Source organism: Podarcis erhardii, assembly GCF_964252035.2.
Source record: "Podarcis erhardii genome assembly, chromosome: 1".
NCBI classification, from domain to species: Eukaryota; Metazoa; Chordata; class Lepidosauria; order Squamata; family Lacertidae; genus Podarcis; species Podarcis erhardii.
Window position 1 is genome coordinate 22924176 of NC_138497.1, and position 20900 is coordinate 22945075.

Genomic DNA, 20900 nt, shown 5'->3' on the forward strand with positions numbered 1-20900 from the left:
TTCTTCTTCCTGCTGCTCTCTCAATATTTCCCAGCTTCTCCACTCTGCTGTTGGAATTCGGCCTCTGCAAACCACTGATCTAAATCTATACTGTCCTCCTCTTCTCAGGAAGGTTCAGGAAGGGGGGGCAGCATTCCTCCTCAGTCCAGTCCCTGACACTGGCTAATGTCAATGGGCAGGGAGTTCCAAAGTGTGTGTGCTGCCACACTGGGTCACTCTGGGCCAACCCATAAGCCACAAAAAGCCTGGCAAGCTTTTGAACTCTTCAGCAGATAAGATGTTGCACAAAGCAAGGTGTGGTGGGGAAAAATAAAACCAAAATAGGTAATAAAAGAAAGAGGTGAGTTCATTATGTGCTACACCTGAGCTGGAAACGCCAGGGATTGAACCTGGGACCTTCTGATACAAAAGATTATAATTACTATTACTGTTATTATAATTTATTAGTCTCTAGACACACAAGGCAACCTACAGAATGTAAATGCATAAAGCATGGCATAAACTTAGAAAAAGAACAATGCATTACAATAAAAGCCATGGAATAATTATAAAACAAAGTTGATAAAACTGTAGCAAAATACATACTTCACAGTTGAGTTATGCCCCTTAATAATAAAAAAGTTAATTTAGTAATACAGTACAGGAAGCAGAAGAGGACCATTTGAAAATGGACCAAATATTCCATTTTTGAAAAGCTCTTGAAAAGAGTCAGTTTTTTTAATATATTTCTTTTAGGTGTGCACAGCAAAGCTGTTAATCTGGACTTCCTCCCTTCGCCAATCAATCAAATTTTTTTTTTTTAATGTGCCTCTTTAAAAGTTTATTAGAAAAGCCACTCCTTGCTGCAAGGGAACAAAAGCCCACAATTGCTGCAAGCGGGAAGACAGTTTTACATCTAACTGATGTCCCCAGTGGATCTCTCCCCCCACCTCCCCGCCCCCAATCTGCTGAATGTCCAAGTCTTAAGTCATTTTGGTTAATGGAGCCAGTGGAAGCAACATTTGGCTCCAGCAATGCTCTCAGCAGGCAGAACATCGAGAGGCCGGGCTGTGAAAAAGCTTAATCAGCTATTTAATCTGACTCTGTGGCAAACACCACAGGTAGCTGCAGAAAGAAAGGAGAGGAGAAAAATAGGACAGCTTTTGAGCTCCCCTTTTCTCTGCCCTGTCACAGGATTTGTGTTGAGAAGCGGGTCATTGCTATTTTACTCTGTGTGCATCTAATGGCTTATATCTACACTGTGCTTTGAATAGCACCCCAGGCTGACAGCTCCAACCAGCCGGCAGGCAGCACTTTCTCCCTTGATCAAACAGGGGACAATGGGAGGTGGGAGCTTTGTTGGGTTTTTTATGATTGATTTCTGGGTAACACAGTCCAACAGCCAAGGCCATCTGTGGGGTGGAGGTAGGGAGAGACCAGCACTAATATAGGTTCCCTATATTCAGTAATTTTCTTCCCTGAACTTTCAGCAGCGACTATCCAAGTCAGGGGAGAGGCCCCTTTCTTTAAAGAATTACAATGGAAAAACCTATTGCTTTGTGAAAAGGAAAGCCATGCCCAGTGCAAATGCTACCACCTGGTACTTTGGCCAATGAGTGCGAACAGACTGGAAGGACTGACAAACACTGGGACCACTTCTTGGCTCCCATTGCAGGAATGTTTCCCTGTCCCTACAGGTGATCAAGATCATGTTATCAGGTCATGAAATAGTCACTCTCTTGATCTTGCATCCTTCTAAGCATATTAACATTGCAGAATGTGTACCTGTTGCATTGCAAATGTTCTTTCAGTTCCATTGTTTAGGATTCCCATTCCCTCTTACCCATGTGTGTGTATACACACAATTATTCTCACATGTGTGTGGGGAGAGTGTGATTGCATCCACCAGTTATGTTCCCTTGGTGCCAATGCACCAGTCAGCAGCTACACATTCAGAATTAATGTGAAGGCGACCTATGTGAGGACAGACTGTGTGGATACTGCCATTATACAGGTTAGTCAGTAGGGGGCACTAGACTTAGTTGTACCTAGGTAGGGCCAGGCATTTCCTGCTGCTGTTATGTTCCTGTTTAAGAGAAATAACAAAGTATGTGCAAGACTGGTTGTAATATCACTAATTAAATGAGTTATTTAAAGGAGATGAAAAGAAAGGATTCAGTTACACTTCATCCAGATTCCAAAGAGAAATGATAGATGATAATACTAAATTGTTTAAGAAGACGTATAACTTATTATCAGAGTGGGAAACCAAAGACGAAGAGGTTAAATGTGCAATGATTAAGTGGGCGCAAGATTTAAGACATAACATACAAATGGAAGACTGGGAAAAATTATGGAAAGTGAACCTAAAATTTACTGATTGTATAATGCTGAAAGAGAATTATATGAAAATGATGTAGCGATGGTATATCACGCCTATAAAAATGGCAAAAATGTACAGAACGGGTTCTAACAAATGATGGAAATGTAAAGAAAAAGAAGTTACATTTTTTTCATATGAGGTGGAACTGTAAACTAATTTTAAAAATTTGGGAAATGATTTATAATGAAATTAAATGAATGTTTAAAATGACCTTTGTTAAAAGACCAGAAGCCTTTTTGTTAGGCATTATAGGTCAAGACTTGCCAAAGGAACAGAAGAAGTTATTTATGTACGCCACAATGGTGGCTAGGATATTACTAGCCCAGAAATGGAAAGACGACATGATAGCAACTAAAGAAGAATGACAAGAGAAACTGACGGACTATGTGGAAATGGCGAAACTAACAGGAAGAATTAGACAAAAAGACAAAAGAGACTTTAAAAAGGATTGGGAACCATTTATGTTGTACTTACAGAAATATTGTAAAGAAGTGGACTCACTAGCAGGGTTTGATTAAACTCTTACAACTAACAAAACAATATGGATACTAAAATGTATTAACGAAGAAATAATAAAAAGTAAGAGGTAACTTGAAAATAATGACAATACAAAAAAGACAAGATCAGAATAATATTCAAAAATTAAGAAAGCTTTATTGAGATATAATAAAACAAGCAGCAGAAGTTAAAATATAATAAACCAGAAAACGGGGTTGAGAGAAGTAGTGGGGAGGGGGAGGGGGGAATTGGGGAACTGTATTTTTCTTTTTTGTTGAGATAATGTTATTGTGATGAACAAGAAAATTGTAAAATTTAATAAAAATTATTTTTTTAAAAAAAGAGAGAAATAATAAAGTTATCTAATAACTCTATGATCATATTGTTGTAACTTTACATGAAGCAGCAACCACCAGCTGTTTCAGATGTCTTGTGCAGACCATATTTTTGCCCAGGCTTTCCCTGACCTATAATCTTGGAACCTGTCTTCATTTATCTGAAATTTATCTGCCGGAGCACGATTTTTCTTCTCATCCTGAAGCAAAGTTCTTAAACTGAAGCACTATTTCTGGGTTAGCAGAGTTTGTAACCTGAAGTGTATGTAACCTGAAGCGTATGTAACCTGAGGTACCACTGTATGTATATTGCTAAGGGTTTAACATTGGAAAATTCCATTGGAGTGAACTAAGCTAGAAAAAGCTCTTCGAGCTTCTAAATGAGCTGATAATTACTGGTAACTCTTGATGTTCTCTGCTAGCTTACACGTGAGTGTTTAACCTTAGAACATGTGACTAAGGTATTCCATTGCAAATCTCCATTTTGAAGGGAGTTGGCTTTGCTTCCATTACCAGGGATAGTCAGAAAAGGATTTGTAAATGATGCCTCTCCAGAAGCTGCATAGCCTCAGGCTTGATACAGACTATGGGGGAGACAGAGCTTTGATTTCAGCTCTGATTGTAATTAAGTTATATATTTAAGAAGAAGAACCTATGCTTCAATACACATACGCTTTGTACTTCTTTCTGGATGTATCATTGGTGCTTTTGTACTTGTTTTGAAGAAATTCTGGTTAGAAAAGCTTTGAATCATAATTATGGGTCTGGACAATTTTTATTCCAAAAGGACTCAGCTTTTATGCATACAATTGCTTCATGCTGCGAATTATTAATATCTAAAATAATCACACACACCCCTCCCCTGCTTACTGAACACATGAGACGGGTTGTCTTGCCTATCTGCCACTTCACACTTCTGCTAGAAATTTGGCCAATGGGAAGTTACAGCAGCTGCTTAAGAACAGAGCATAATGGTTGCCTTGGATGGCTAGACCCCAGCACACCAACAGTCCCACTTGCAACCATCACCACAGATGCTCAAATTTTGGCTACAAGTCTACCTGGAGAACTACCATATTCCCTAACCACCAAAGAGCCGCTTCCCGGCTATTGATGGGCTAAGCTTATGTAGTGTTCTGCAAAGCAGCCTGACTTGAGAAGAGTAACTGGGGATATGGCTTAATTAATGGCACAGTAATTACATCAAAGCACTGTACTTTATTTGACATGAGTTACGAGACAGCTCAGCTGGAGGCGAGAATAAATGGCATGATAATTTGCCTTTGGGGTCTTGTGGGTATCAGTGCAATTAGTCACGCCACTGCCAAACCATATTTCCTTAGGAATAAGCAGCCAAATTACATGCTGGTTTACAACCTTTTATAACCTTGCTCGATCCAAGAGACTGCTGTGTGCTGTGAACCAGGAAGGATAAGCCCCTCTCCTCCTCCTCCCTAGAACAAAGGAGGGGGTTTTCATTCAGGAGCAGATTAACACACACTTACGCATGGCTGAAATGGCTGAAGGGGTTCCTCAAGCTGGCCTTGCTTATAGAATGATATAATCAAAGGAAGCCCTGCCTGAGGTTGCTATCCTTGTAAAAAATAACGATGGGGTAGAATTCAGTGCAGGGCTAAGTGGGGTAGGTGAGCACAGAATGAATTCTGCGATGGACATGCTTGAGTGACAGCTGTTATCAGTGGGGGGAAAAAACATTTGGATTGATTCCACCATCCAGTCATACCACTGGTTTTTTCCGGCCAGGAAGGAGTTGCTGCTGTTGTAGTTTTGTTGCTTTTTTCTCAAAAGTGGCTCAAAGCAACTTCCAGAAACAAAAAGAAAAAAGAAAAATAAGCATAAGAACAAAAGTAAAACAAACCCAAACCCTAAAATGTTGATCAGTAACATGTACAAAAAGGCAGATCCAACTCGGACTACCCCACTAAAAAGGAGAGGTCACAAACATACTTTACCCTCCAGATTAAGGTCCAAAGGCCCGAATGATTAAAAATGCTTGTACCTGGCACATAAAGCAGTTAATAATGGTGCCAGGTGTCCCCCCCTGGGGAAACATTCCACAAATGGGGAGCCACCACTGAGAAGGTTTGTTCTTATGCCATCACCCTCTGCACCTCTGTTAGAGGGAGAATATGGAGAAGGACCTCAGATGCCAAACCAGGTTGTTCATATGGGGAGAGGTGATCCTTGAGTGACTGGTAGTCCTGAGATGCACAATATTTTACAGGTCAAAATCAGCAATTTGAATTGAGCCTGGAAACTAATTTGTAGCCGATGCCATTGTGCCAGGGTTGGTGTGATATGTTCAGACCATCTTGCCCTAGTCAGCAAACGCGCCACTGAAATTTGCACCAACTCTGAACCATCTTCAAAGGCAGCCTTGTGTTTAATGCCAAGGCTGGAGCATCCTGTTATTTTTGTTGTGCAGCAGCACCCATGAAGCACTGAAAGCAGCTTCCAATGAGATCTAGCAATATCCTGTGTGTTCTGTGAGATCTCACGAGATTTTGGCAAGATCTCACTGGAAACAAGTGCCACTGCCAGCACCGCTTCTCTGGGCTTCTGCCGCTTGACCAGTGGGCTAGACCTGTTTTAACGCACTGCAGTACAGTGGTACCTTGGGTTAAGAACTTCATTTGTCCTGGAGGTCCGTTCTTAACCTGAAACTGTTCTTAACCACTTTACCACTTTAGCTAATGGGGCCTCCCGCTGCCCCCGCACCGCCAGAGCACGATTTCTGTTCTCATCCTGAAGCAAAGTTCTTAACCCGAGGTACGATTTCTGGGTTAGCGGAGTCTGTAACCTGAAGCATCTGTAACCTGAAGCGTCTGTGACCCGAGGTACCACTGTAATCTAAAGAGCTGATTTGTCCTCCAGACCTGACTTGCTCTTTGGTTCCCACTCCTGGCTTGCCCTTTGGTCCTGCTTGGCTGATTAGTTCTTCTAGCCACTGACTTATCTCATGATTCTCAGCTTGTGACTCACCTCCATTCACAGCCGATCCCTAACAGTGGGAAGTGAGGCAACTATGGCTCCTCCTACTCATGCCTTACTACTTATTTCCCCCCTGAGGAATGAGTGAGGTAGTCCCTGAGAATCTTTGCAAAGGAGGTGATATTTGCAAATAAGGTGATATTTATTTTCAGTTCCCTGTTGCCTGTGTCACCACCCTGTTCCCTGTTTCTGCTGAAAACAAAAAGCTCAATGCAGACTGTGAAAAGCCCCTGAAGTACAGAGAGGGGAGGGAAGTGGGTTCTCATCAATACAATTCAAAAGCTACACTCTATAGAGCAGCTTTTGCCAACCAGGTGCCATCCAAATCTTTTGAACTACAACTCCCATCAGCTGCAGCATGCTGACAGAGAGAGAAGAGAGAGTTGTGTAAAGAGGTGTTTGGAAAAGAAGAGAAAGTCAAATTTTATTCTATCTTTTGCTGGAATTACTAATGTCACAATATCAAATGGCTGAAATTCTGAAAATGCATCTTGATTTGAAACGGGGATGCTATTATGAGGTCAGATTACCGTGAAGAAAATAATACTTTAGAGGTGAGATTTTGCAGCATCTGTTTAAAGCCAGGCCACGGTTGGTGGCTGTGCAGTGATTGCCAATCTGTGTGCCTCTGAGATGGCAAAAGGCATCAGCTGTCACAAGCAACTCATGTAAGAAAGAGACTGACAGATTAACCTTCAGACTGAAAACGCTGAGTGCCTGGGCAGGCATAATTTAGGGCAGGCTAGTTTGTGCCAAAAGCGCATGTGTCAGAACAATATTTCTGATAGACGTAATACCCTCTCGTGAAGGCTTATTGATCTGAGCAAGAGGTAACACCTCATGGGGCCAAACTTACTGCTCTTTTAGAATTAGGTGGAGAGTGCTTGAAATTGCATAGAGTTTTGAAGTAAACACATGGTTGCTAAATGGGCAGGCAAGGAGGGTAGTTTTGCATCAGTAGCCAATACAATACTAGGCCAGGTAGGGGAGGGATTACCTGCCCACACAAATAGAGGGAGGATCTTACCTGGGAATCCTCACTTGGCTCTAGATTGCCAGCTGGAGGGGCCTAATTGTACTACAGTGCAACCAAATCAGGAGCAACAAAGACTACTGTACTCTGATCTATCCTGCTTGGCAGTAGTTCTCCACTGTCTCAGGAAGAGGGCTTTTTCATGACCTGGTACAGCATGGAGATGCCAAGAATCAGATCTGGGACCTTCTGCATACAGTTCATATGTTTTGCTGCTGGGCCTGAAGACAGGCAGTCAGGTCATGTATCTGCAGCAGTAACCAGAGGAAGAATGACAGCTGGGAGGAACACAGAATAAATGCCATGGTGCACCTGTAGCAGCAAAACCAGATGCCTTCATCTGCCCCAGCTGCAACAAAATATCTCTTTCCTGTATCAGTCCTGCAGCCACAGCAGGTGCTATAGCTCTCCAACAGTCTGACTTCACCCCCAAAGGCGCACTCTTCCATTATCTCCTGAGACAGATGGATGCCAACAACGGCTGAGCGATGGTCCCTGAATTCACTGGAGGGTTTTTGAAAAAGTACTTTCCATTGTGCATTATTACAAAGGGCTTTTAGTATGTTGCTTGTCCCTAAGTAGAATGGGATGTGCGACTCGCCCTCCTCCTTCTAACTCAACCTCCACAAACCTGGTGCCTTCCAAATATTTTGTACCACAACTCCCATCAGCCCCAGCCAGCAAAGCTGTTCTGAAGTCTATGAGATGTGTTTCCACCTCCAAGGCCTGAAGCAGATGTAAACATTAAATAAGGGTCCAGGCATCGGGAGAGGGCCACAGGATCACATATTCCACCTCCCACGTACATCTTTCTCTGGTTTCCCTCCAAAACTTGGAGCTAGCACTACTCCCATTGACTTAAAGGAGCTGAAAGCAGAAGTTTCCAAACCCCTGGTCCATGGACCGCAGGCTTCATTTAGGTGTTCTGCCTATGGATTTGTGATTGGAGATGGCATATCCATCACATTGAATATGCATGTTGATTTTTAATTTTTTTATTGCTTCTTCTATTTCTTTTGTATTAGATTTTTTTTCTGTTACAATTTGAATTCTAAAGAATTACAATAACTATGGTTGGCATCCGTCTGTCTCGGGAGACAATGCACCTTTGGGGGTGAAGTCAAGCTGTTGGAAGGTTTTAGCTCCTGCTGTGGCTATAGAAACCGATGCAGGAGAGACATGTTTTGTTGCAGCTGGGGCAGATGAAGGCTTCTACAACAGGCAGGAAATAAATCATTACATGGTCTGCCAAGACCCTCAGCAATTTTCAAATGGTTCATGGTGTGGGGGGTGTTTGGGAGTCACTGGCTTAAGGCATGCTGGGTCATAGAGTCTCAAAGCAGCTAACATTCTCCTTCCCCTTCCTCCCCCACAACAAACACTCTGTGAGGTGAGTGGGGCTGAGAGACTTCAAAGAAGTGTGACTGACCCAAGGCCACCCAGCAGCTGCATGTGGAGGAGCGGAGACGCGAACCCACTTCCCCAGATTACGAGTCTACTGCTCTTAACCACTACACCACACTGGCTCTCATAGAATTGTAGAGTTAGAAGGGACCATGAGGGTCATCTAAGTCCAACCCCCTGCAAAGCAGGAATTTATTGTTCAACATGGGGCTCGATCCTACGATCCTGAAATTAAGAGTCTCACGCTCTACCAACTGAGCTGTCATGTCACCTATCTGAAGTAATTGCAAACTGCTACTTCAAGGGGTTGCCTCCTTCATAGCTCTTTGCATTTTTATTTCCAAATCATCGTAGGCTGCCTGAAGCAAAGAGAAATCTATATATTTCAACAAACTCTTGTAAAGCATTGCTCACATTGGACGCATGTTTTTGGACAACTGCCTGAGTATTATCCCTTGTGACAATGAGCGATCAGCACTTCATTAAACAGAGATAAATGCTGCTTCTCACTAAGTACAGGCAGCACGAGACAATGAGTAAAGCAGGTGGGTGAGAAGGATCCTCCCACCACCATCAAATGTAGCGCAAAGGGGGAAATCCACACATATAAGTTCCTCTCCGGGCAAAGTAGGCGAGTGTCCCACAGCAGAAGTGCATGGAGCAAACTGCAGTTTACCACTTGCAAGGCTCTATAAACTGTACTTGCAGCACATTGCTACTATATGAGCAGTTTCTAGGCAATTTGTATAGCAATGACCCCTCCCCAGGCAACTTCCCATCTGTTAAGTCAATGCAATGTGGTGAGCAGTTTCTGTTTTCCTTTAGAGAGGGCTTTGGAAGAGTCATCTCCAAAGAATGTGTCCCTCGCACTCAAGGAAAACAGAAACTGCTCACCACATTGCACTGACTTAACAGATGGGAAATTGTTTGGATTTATTGCCAAACTGGTGGTGCGTGAGGCTGGGCCAGGTCCCAGATTCTGAGTTAGTGAAATGGGTGTGGTGGTGTGATGCTGCTGAAAACAGCACAATGCTTATCCCAGGAAGAGAGGGCAGTGGTGGCCTTGAGATTGGGCCGTATTTAAGGGAAGAGTACACAGTTAATTCACTGTGACAGAGTCTCCAACGTATCAGGTAGCCAATACTAGCTGCCCAGGGTGGCTGTGGCAACCCAGCCAGATGGGTGGGGTACAAATAAATTATTATTATTATTATTATTATTACTATTATTATTATTATTATTAGGCAAGGAGATGTTTCAGCACCTTCCTGCCTATGGACCAGAAACTCAAAAAGTTTGCTTTGCATCTCCTTTCCTGCTCTGCCGGCAAATACTTCTAATAGCATGTGTATGGACAGATGAGCTCCCAGTTACTCCGAGCTAAAATGAGAGGCTCTCCCCTGGGTCTGTGCCCTCTGTTGGCAGAGGCCAACTTGACCAATTCCCGAGGTACACCCCTGTTCTTATAAGCTGTTAAGTCTAGATGACGGCTGGGAAGCTTGAGGTCCCAGGGGCCAAATATCAGCACCAGATTTAGGGCAGTGCAGGCAGTACCTCTGCAAAGGGCACTGAGCTGATGAGGTGCAAAATTGAAAAGCTCCATAACTGAGAAGATCCATTTGTGAGGTGCCAAATGTTGGCCTAGTGCAGGGTGCAATATTACACAAGATTACCTGCAAATATGACCCTCCAAGCCTTTCTATCTGGCTGTCTGAACTCACCCCGGATAACACCCCCCCTCTCCAGCCCACTCTCCTCACTGGTCCTGGTTTGGGGCCTGCCTGGAATCTGTCATTGAATTCTGATAATGCCTCTTGCCTGTCAGGATTGAGGCAAGTGAGTGTGTGTAGAAACTAGCCAAATATAAAGGTAAAGGGACCCCTGACCGTTAGGTCCAGTCGTGACCGACTCTGGGGTTGTGGCACTCATCTCGCTTTATTGGCCGAGGGAGCTGATGTACAGCTTCCGGGTCATGTGGCCAGCATGACTAAGCTGCTTCTGGCGAAACCAGAGCAGCACACGGAAACGCCGTTTACCTTCCCGCCAGAGCAGTACCTAATTATCTACTTGCACTTTGATGTGCTTTTGAACTGCTAGGTTGGCAGAAGCAGGGACCGAGCAATGGGAGCTCACCCCGTCGCGGGGATTCGAACCACTGACCTTCTGATCGGCAAGTCCTAGGCTCTGTGGTTTAACCCACAGTGCCACCCACGTCCCTCAGCCAACTGTACAAAGGTTAAAATTTGCATTAGGGTGTTGTTGTCGTTGACTCATTTTTGTATCTGGCTCCATTCACCATTAGTATATGGCCCTTGGAAGGTTTCCCAGAATGGAATGTGGCCCTCAGGCTTAAGAAGTTTCCTTACCCCTGCATTAGATTATTTTCCCGAGTCCACCTACGACTCATTACTTCCCCGGCTGCGTTTGTCCTGGCAAGCAGGTTGCTCCAGATTCCTGACTGCCCAGATTTTGCCCTATCTCCGCTAAGAGATACAGTAAAGCTGCCAATCTGAGCTGAAGATGGTATGACAAAGGGAGCCAGGAGCCTGGTGTGCACACTCATCCCACTATTTTCTCCCCTCACAGATTTTGTAGTTCTTTCGAAACCCAGGGAAGGTCTTTGATCATAGGTGAACATGGGACAAAATAAACCAGGCGGCTGCCACCTTCAGCTCTCTGCAAATGCATCTTATCGACTCAAAGGATGAGTGCAAACACTGAACCAAACATCATTACTTATCATGCCTCCGAATTTAACACAAGGAGCTTGCAGTCTGTACAGAAGCTGGACAAAGGAAGTGTGCTTGCGGCTGTGGCAGCAGTGGCTGATGAACGCTGCATGCTAGTTACCTAGAATTCAGGCCAGACACTGTGTTTGACCACAACAACTTCCCTTCCTCTTATGTCAGCTATGTAGAAACCACATGCAATGGAAACAAGCTAGCAAAATGTGCTTGCTTTGAAACGCCTTTGTACTTGTCTGGCCTGGTTCGCATCTAGCTTGCAACAGAGTGAATCTATTATCTCTCATATTATAAATGGCAATATGTTCCAGACAGAGAAATTCATGGGAGATAAGGTAGTCAGAGGGCGCTGTTCATGATGGAGGCAGTGTGCCTCTGAATACCAGTTGCTGCAAATCAGAGGTGGAGAGAGAGCTGTTGTGCTCAGGTCCAGCTTGTGTGTCTCTGGTTTCATTGGACTGGTCATGTTGTGCGGATGCCTGACTATCATCTTCCAAAGCAACTATTCTATTCCGAACATAAAAATGGTAAGCATAATACTGGTGGTCAACAAAAGAGGTTCAAAGACTCTCTCAAGGCAAATCTAAAAAAACACAGACAACTGGGAAACACTGGCCTGCAGGTGCTCCAATTGGAGAACAGCCTTTACCAGTGGTGCCGTGGGCTTTGAAGATGCACAAACTCAGGAGGCAAGGGAGAAACGCATTAAGAGGAAGGCACGCTTGGCAAACCCTCATCGTGATCAACTCCCGCTTGGAAACCTATCTCTCCACTGTGGAAGGTCATGTGGATCTAGAAATGGCCTCCACAGTCACTTACGGAGTCACTTTTAAAACAGTGTTTATGGAAGACAATCTTGCCAAAGAAGAAGAAGAAGAAGGTCATTGTGAGAACAAGATGCTGGATTAGATAGGCCTCTGGTTTGTTCCAGCAGGGCTCGTTTTACATTATTATGTTGAATTCATGCACAAAACCTTTGGCTGAACCAAGATTTATTGAACTAGAATCCTTGATCTTAACAGGGATGTAACATGTCGTGGAAACATGGGACACTGCCAACTCAGACCACTGGCTATGAAGCAGCTAAGTAACTGACTGGCAGTGGCTTTATAGCCTACCAGGTGATGCCAGGAATCAAACCTGGGGCATTCTGCATACAATGTGTTACAAACCCATCATTTGAAGCCGGGCTTTAGCTGAGAAAGGGGAACCAGTTTTCCATGCTGATGCTCTGTTATTCTTCCAATTTTGGTGCTTACCAAACTATGCCCCATGGTGAAAGTGAGTTGCCCATCATGCAGTCTTGAGAGCGTTGGACATCCAAGGACATCCTGCTTCTTTTGACTTGAGGACCATCTTTTCACAGCTTTGCACACAGAAGGTCCCAGCTTCAACCCCTGGCACCTCCGTGTAGGGCTGGGAGGGACTCCCTTGCCTGAAACCATGGAGAGCTGCTGCCTGCCAGTGTAGACAATACTGAGCTAGACAGGCATTTGGGGTTGACTTTCTATGTTCCTGTTTAAAATCATAGCAGCTATTTCTTTGGGGCAAATCTGACTCTCTTCTTTTTTTAGAGATGCATCAATGGCCAACTCTACCGGGCTGAGAGATGTGGAAAAGTTCCCTGTACATTTTTCGTGCCCATGTTATGTTACATTAGACAAACATGTTTGGCAGAATTCCCGAAGCTAGCTTTGTTTCTGTCAGCATTAATATATTCCCGACACTGCATGTACAGTCTGGGAAGTAAAATAAAATAAAATCGCTCCAGACTGAGACCAAAACGTTTGATTTGCTAACATGTGGCTTCTTTCCAGATACAACAAGCCAAAGAACAAACGGCAAATTGTCCCTCGGGGTCTGGAACGTTAACAGCAGTGAATCTGGTGCATAGCCTCAAACATGTATTGTGGGCTTAATTGGAAATGATTGAAAATGGAAATTTCTCCTACACTGTACATACTCTTCCCTCTGTCATTTCTGGTGAAATGTCTGAAGCATGACAAGAAAGACCAGTGGGCAGAGATGAGACAGTGGAATTAATTTGCACACCCAGGTAAAAATGTATCATACCACCTGCTTGCCCTATGATGAAACCATTGTCTGTGTCCAGCAGTTATGTGTAAACATCACATGCATGTGGGTAAATTGTGTGTGTGTGTGTGTGTGTGTGTGTGTGAGAGAGAGAGAGAGAGAGAGAGAGAGAGAGAGAGAGAGAGAGATGTGCTGCACACTTTACACTAAGGTTGCTTAAAGCCATTGAAATCAATGAGACTCATTCAATCTTTGTGCAGGATTGCAGCCTATGTCATTATTGGTGTACAAACATACTTGGTATCATAGAATCGTAGAACTGGAAGGGACCCAAAGGGTCCTTTAGTCCAGCCCACTGCAATGCAGGAATAGTCCCAGCCCTTTCTGGAGAAGCTGAGAACTGAACCTGGGACCTTATGCATACAAGGAAGATTCTCCACCACTAAGACTTGGGGCACTTCCAGACAACCAATTTATTGATCACTCTTCCTGATTTATCTGCAGGGAGATTAGACAAAGTTGGCCATTTAATGTGCATTTGCTCCAGTTTGTTTGAGGGAGGTTTCTGCTGCATCAAAGCAAGTGTTATCCACACTTCCCAGTGGATTTCCCCACTACTTTCATTAAAGCAAAAAGTCTGATCTTTGGGGAAGGGGGACTGTTGTGCAAGACCTCCCAGTCCAATATAACTGTGCAACCTGAATTTGCTGATATGTTATTGAATCCCACCCGGAGGTAGTGACAGTCTGGCTACCAAAGTCTCATTTACTTCTGAGTAAACATACTTGGGATAGTGCTGCGTATGGTCTAAGCATTATCCCTTTGTGTTAAAAAAAGGTGGTGGTGGGGTAACAATTTTACCTGCATTGATAACATTGCTACAGTTATTGGGTTGTCACAAATGTTAGTCATACTCAGAGTAGAACCATTGAAAAGAACAGACATGACTTACTCAGGTTTAATAAGTTTACTGGGTCTGTTCTGACTCTCAGTTAGTTGAATACAACCTACCATAAAAAGCAGCCATGACAAATGTTCTTTGTACACATATTAAGCTGTGTAGACACCATATGTTCAAAGCCTGCACACCCCAAGAATCCTGGGGATTGTGGTTTGTTAAGGGTGCTGGGGAATTTTAGCTTTGTGGTGTGGTGAGTAAACTACGGTTCTCAGGATTCAAGGGGTTCATTTTAATGTATGGTGTGTACACTGTCCTGCTGTGAATTCATTCTTTGCTATTCGATTTCCAAGAGCAGGCCTTGGAGCTATATTTTCTTCCTTTTTTTGCCCTCTCCCTCATGCAAGCTGAGCTGACATTTCTGGAGAAGGGGAACCAAGTAATTTCATAAGGGAAAGACTCTTGCTCATTGCAAGAATATATTGTCTGTTGCAAGAATCTCATCTTTTGTGTTCTGCGTTGCTAAGTGAAGCCAGGAAGTGCAGTTTATCCTGATATCTCAAGCATAAGAATTTGTTTCCGTTCTTTCTCTGTCAGCACAGGCTTTCCCCCTGTGAGCTTAGCCATGCTATATCTGGATATTTCCCCTTTGCAGGGGAAATAGCAACCCAGGGTGTGTACAAAAGATAAGAGATCCTTGTAATGGCTGGCATGACATGTTTTTCCACATGGCTAACCAAGATTTTGAACAGTGACATCATCTTCCCTTGATTGTCATTAGTAGGAAAAAAGGAACAACTTTTAGGTTCACTGTCTAAGGATAAGAGAGTCGGCTTCCAGGTGGAAAAATCTAAACTAGAAATAGAATTGTTGGAATCCAATACTAAGACTTTGTCAAAAATGTACAATCTGCTGTTAAAATGGAACACTGAGGATGAGATGGTTAAATCTGTAATGATCAAGTGGGCACAAGATGTGGGTCATAACATCATGAGTGTTGACTGGGATCAGTTATGGACCACCGGTATGAAATTTACAGCATGTAATGCTTTAAGAGAAAATATTATGAAAATGGTATATAGGTGGTACATGACACCAGTCAAACTTGCAAAAATTTACCACTTGCCTGACAATAAATGTTGGAAATGTAAAGAGATTGAAGGTACATTCTTTCACCTCTGGTGGACGTGCCCAAAGATTAAGGCTTTCTGGGAAATGATATATAATGAACTGAAAAAGGTATTTAAGTATACCTTTCTGAAGAAACCAGAGGCCTTTCTCCTGGGCATGGTCGGCCAATTGGTGTTAAAGAAGGATAGAACTTTTTTTATGTATGCAACAACAGCAGCAAGAATACTTATCGCAAAGTATTGGAAGACTCAAGATCTACCCACTCTGGAAGAATGGCAGATGAAGGTAATAGACTATATGGGACTGGCAGAAATGACCGACAGAATCCGAGACCAGGGAAGAGAGATGGCGAAAGAAGATTGGAAGAAATTTAAGGACTATCTTAAAAAATACTGTAAAATTAATGAATGCTGAAACGATGTTGGTTTAGAAAATATGTGGTTACTAGCTGTAATGGGTATGAAAAGAAAAGAAAGGTAAAGATCTAAACAGGATTAAAGGAAAGGATTTGCTGAACTTTGATTAGAAATTGGAATACAGAAAGGGAAGGTGTGAGGAAGTCGGGGAAGTAAGGTCTTTGAAAATAAGGGAATGAAATTATACTTGTTTTTGTCTGATTTATGCTTGTTTGTATTGTTGCTTTGTTTTGTCTTTATATAATTTGTGAAAACTTAATAAATATTTAATTAAAAAAAAACTTTTAGGTTCACTGTCAGGGGGTTTGACAGAAATAAATGCAGACTGATGTACAGGGTAGGCTTGTCCACTTGTTACACTGAACACAGGTAGGTGCTTGCCTGTGAAAATACTTGGGTGGAAGTGTATACATTTGTTGATTTGTACAGCTCAACTACAGTATTGTTATATATGAGAACAGGCTCTACACTCATTTAATGCAATGTGTGAATCTGCCTTACATGACACCCCAAAGCCGTCTTTGTTCACAAGCAGTGTCTCCTCATTTAATAACTCTTATAGCAATAAACCGAGCCCCATTGAAGCAAATCATATAAATTAAATGCTTTCAGACTGTACAGTATCTCATGGGGGTCATGTAATAATCATGGCCTGGTCACAAAATCATGAGTCAAGATCCCTAAAAAAAACAAAACCCCAAGGTTGGCTTTCAAAAATCTGATTATAAAAAAAGAAATCTATTTTGAGACTCACTTTTCCCCCTTTTCCTCCAGAACACATGCTTCCTTACTCACTCCAGTTCTGCACGCCATAACTGTGGTTACTGAGCTGTTTGTGCATCTGACTCTCCCCGAGTATCCAAACGCCATGTGGATCGCAGATTGCTATGATTACAAACACATCTACATGCAGTGGGAAAAGCTGGCATATGGAACCACCCTGAGTTACTTTTTGGAGGGGTATAACCAGCTTCTTGAAGGGATGTATGATCAGTCCAGCCACCCACCCCCTTCAATAATCCCTCACACATCTTGTTTCCCAATAACTGCCCTAGGCATTGGAGGAAAATTGCCAACACACAGCATGGAATTGGCTAGTAAGTCCATTTGCTGCAGGTACCTCCTGCTTGAAGCAGGAACCGGCCCGCCTGTGATGCAGGGTGAAGTGCCTGCCTCGGGTGGCAGAAGTATAAGAGGCGCTGCTCCACTCACCCCACCACTTCTGCCACCGAGAGGGAGGCATTCTGGTGCATGGTGTTGCTGCTCATCTTTCCTGCTCCAGGCAAAGCAGCCAAATGAGCAGCAAACACTTGGAAGAGTATCTTGGCTCCCACCAAGATCTGCAAGAACCAGGGTGTGGCGGCAGAAGTGAAGTGTGATGAATGGGGCCAGGAGGCAGCAATTCCTGTGCGAAATGGGAAAGGCCACCTCTGCTTATATGCACGGCAGCCTTTCTCCATCAAGTGCACTCTAGATGTTTTCGCCTGCAACTCACATCATCTCTGATGATTGGCACTGATGGGTGCTGTAGTCCCCAACTGGAGGGCACCAGGTTTGGGAAGAAGGGATGGGGAGACAATAAGGGCATGGTGTAGATCTTGACCATATTATAGGCAGGACCAGAGTGGGGCAGGGGGCAAGTGCCCCCGCAATCAATGAGTTTGCCCCCGCCACTTGCCTCCCTGTTTCTGAACTCCTATCGTTTGCATATGCTGTAATTTTTCTTTTGTTATTGATAGTTTTATTAAGACTTTTCATAATATAATAAAAAAACTAATCTACATACAAAAGGGAGGGAGAGAGCCAGTCTTTCTCAACCTTGGGTCCTCAGATGTTGTTGAACTACAACTCCCATCATCCCTAACTAGCAAGGCCAGAGCTCAGGGATGATGTGAGTTGTAGTCCAACAACATCAGGGGACCCAAGGTTGAGAAACACTGAGTCAAATACAAATATCTTAACTTTTATCCCATACAGAAAAAGGTGCAACCCTCCCAGCTCTCACCTGGGAGCACCCTTTTCTTCCCCCAGCCTCTTTCCCTGTGATATCTCCCCTTTCCTGCTTCTCACACAGAGTCCTTCACCCACTGTCAATCACCTTCATCTGCATGCAATTTTCTCTTTAACCCATATGCTGTTATTTCTCTCTCTTGCCCACTGAGAAATGTACGTTGCCTCTTCTCTGCCTCCCCACTTTTTTATGCAGCACCGTTCAGTAGATGTCTCCGTGATTATGAGAACTGGATTTTTATTCTTAACTCATTCAGGATATTGAAAAATCCCTGGATCTCTGCCTTTTAAAACATACACAGACAGTGGCTTCCTGTGCTGCTGGCTTGGCAGAATCACACTATGTGGGAAGGATTCCAGGTAAAGGCCTTTCCTGCTGGGGCACCTCTTACAAGAAGCGCAAAAACACAAGCTGCACAACAGCAGGGTCTGCACTGCTTATGTTCCATTACACCAAAACCCTACGGAGGGAAAACTCAGCTGAGCCAGCCCTAGAAACCCCAGAATGAAGCAAAGGGAGTTACCCAAAATGTCCTGGGGAGGTAAAAAGTTACCCATGATTTTAAGGACACTCACAACAGGTTCTTCACCCATGGCGTGAGCATGGCCTTCCAAGCTGTCCTAGATACATGCATGTCCAGCCTCAGCTTTGCCCATGCTGTAATGTATCCAGCAGGCTTTCCGCCTTAATGTGGCACTTGTATGTTTATTTGCATTATTCATGATTCATCTAGCAAAAACAACTCACATACATTTTTTAAGGAGTTGCCCAAACTGCTCTGGAGGGGACTGGATGTGTTAAGTGGGTGATACTAACCAATAGGTAACTGCTTTCTCCCTCATTCAAATGGAGCATAACATATTCCAGGAGATCAAAATCTATGTTTGCATACAGAGTAGCAACTCTTACATTGTTATATCTATCTATATTTCCTGGACCACACATGTTTCTCTGTCTCTCAGCATCATGCTGTATGGAATTGTTCTTTAGGGTTGCCAGTTTGTCTTGTTCCTACCATTAGGCAGAGTGAGGCAGCTGCCTCGGGTGGCAGATGCTGAAGGGTGGATAGCAATGGTGAGGTGTTGATCTGCGTTGTGTGGTCTACCTTGGCAGTGGCAGCACCAGGGGAATAAATTCAGGGCAGGCACAGAAGGGGCAAAGTATATTTATAGGTGAGTGAGAGAGAAAAAATAACAGCATGTGTTAATGACAGGAGTTCGGAAATGTGGGTGGGCAAGTGGGGGGGGGTAGTAAGCTCCTTGTTTTGGGGTGCTTGCCCCAATAGGCCCTCCTCCTACAGGTACAGAAAAAGATGCTGTCTTGCTGCCAATGTAGAAGGAAGGTTCAATCGCCAGCCCAGTCAGGCTTTGCACATGGAATAGGAGGGGGCACCATATTGTCCCTCCCAGGCAGCAAAATGTCTGGCAGCCTGGCATACAGAAACAGGTGAAGCTTATCTTGTGGGACTTGACATCTTTCCGCAGGGCCTGCAAGACAGAGCTGGCCTTTGGTCTGGACTCAGTCTGACCCTTCTGTTTCCCTCCCCTTACAGTTTTGATTTATGGGCTACTTTTAAAATGAGGCTGCATTTTAAATTCCATTTTAACCTGTATTTTAAATTGGGGTTTTTTTCCCCTATTACGTTTTCATTGTAATTTTACTGGTGTAAGCCGCCCTGAGCCCGGCTCTGGCTGGGGACGGTGGGGTATAAATAAAAATTATTATTATCATCATCATCATCATCATCATCATCATCATCAAGCTGACATGTTGAATAAAGCATCACCTGTTTTAATCTGCATGTTCTGAGATGCTGATAAAGGGACAGCAGCAGAGCAAGCCAAAAAGAAAGAAAGCCCCCACCCTTCTTTGCTTTTCAGCCACATCTGTGTGACACAGCTGGGGGGGGATCGAAGCCTGTTGCCCCTCAGGATTCATGGAAAAGATTTGCCATGTTTCCAGATACGCACGACAGGCAGCATGGAAACAGCTCGTTCCCGCCTCCCCTCTCCTCCTCAGAGTATTTTCCTTTCCTTCGCCCCCCACAGCATCCCGTGCAAAAAGAAAAGAAAAGCTCCTGTTGTTTCAAAGAGGCAATTATTAGCATTCACCCAAGGAAAAAGGCTGTGAATTATCGTGATTGTGGCGGCACAGCTGATAGCTTCCCGTGCAGCCTGCAAGCGGATTTAAGGGAGGGAAGAAGTTTCTTCTCAAAGAGGGAGAGAGGAAAGAGAGCGCGCGGAGGAAAAACCTTTAGGAGGGGAAAAAGTACCGCCGCTAAAAGTTTCAGGACTCACCCAGCTGCCCGGTTTCCCAGCGATGTTGTCATCCTCTCAACAAAGCGCGCAGAGGCGCTTCTCGCTTCAGAACCGTTTGAGGTCTCCCTTGTGAAGAAAGTTATACCTTGGCATTTCCTCACAAAAAAGCGTCCACGCCCTTCTCCTTCTCCCCCACCCGGCAAATAAAATGAAAATGAAATAATATATATATATATATATATATGCAAATGATGGTGGATTCAACACGAAGGAAAGCCGAGCTTTCACCACAGTAGTTCCAAAACCCTGGCGACTCCGAAATGAGAATCCCTTTCCAAGTGGTGTTTCTGCATTGAGCTACTTTTCTACTTCCTGTATTTGTGTGCACAGGGGCTCTCAGGAAGAGGCTGTCCTTGGTGGTCAAGGGTGTTTTATTTCTTCTTCTTCTTCCTCCTCCCCCCCCCCCCTCACCGCCCTACAAACCCATTTTTAGTCATGAACTTTAGCTCAGAGAGTTAGGAAGCCGGGCCTGCGCTCTCGCGCCTCACCGCCGGCTTCGTACCTGGCTGGCCTCTGAGGGACGCAGTTTCCTCAGCCCCGCAGGTACATCTGGAGGGGAGGCGGTGGCAAAGAGGGCCGTGAACTCGGCGAAGCATTTCATGCGGCAGTACAGTGGTGTCCATCTGCAAATTCCTGAGGCATGTGTATTTGTGTTTGGAGTGAGTAACTGGAACCAGATGGAGTCTGGAAACCTTCGCGCTGTT

At 44.1% G+C, this 20900-nt stretch overlaps 1 protein-coding gene across 2 annotated transcripts in view; it reads right to left on the reverse strand.

Annotated features, from left to right (window-relative positions):
* Positions 1–20598, reverse strand: part of RIN3 (Ras and Rab interactor 3) — a 75416-nt gene extending 54818 nt beyond the window's left edge. The window contains exon 1 of one of the 2 annotated variants that reach the window (XM_081859278.1): positions 20176–20587. In XM_081859278.1, the coding sequence (XP_081715404.1) occupies positions 20176–20207 (32 nt within the window). In that variant the 5' untranslated portion in view covers positions 20208–20587. Of the gene's footprint in view, positions 1–20175 lie in introns of both variants that reach the window. The other variant, XM_081859280.1, reaches the window with a different exon arrangement.
* Between the last annotated feature and the right edge of the window lie 302 nt (positions 20599–20900).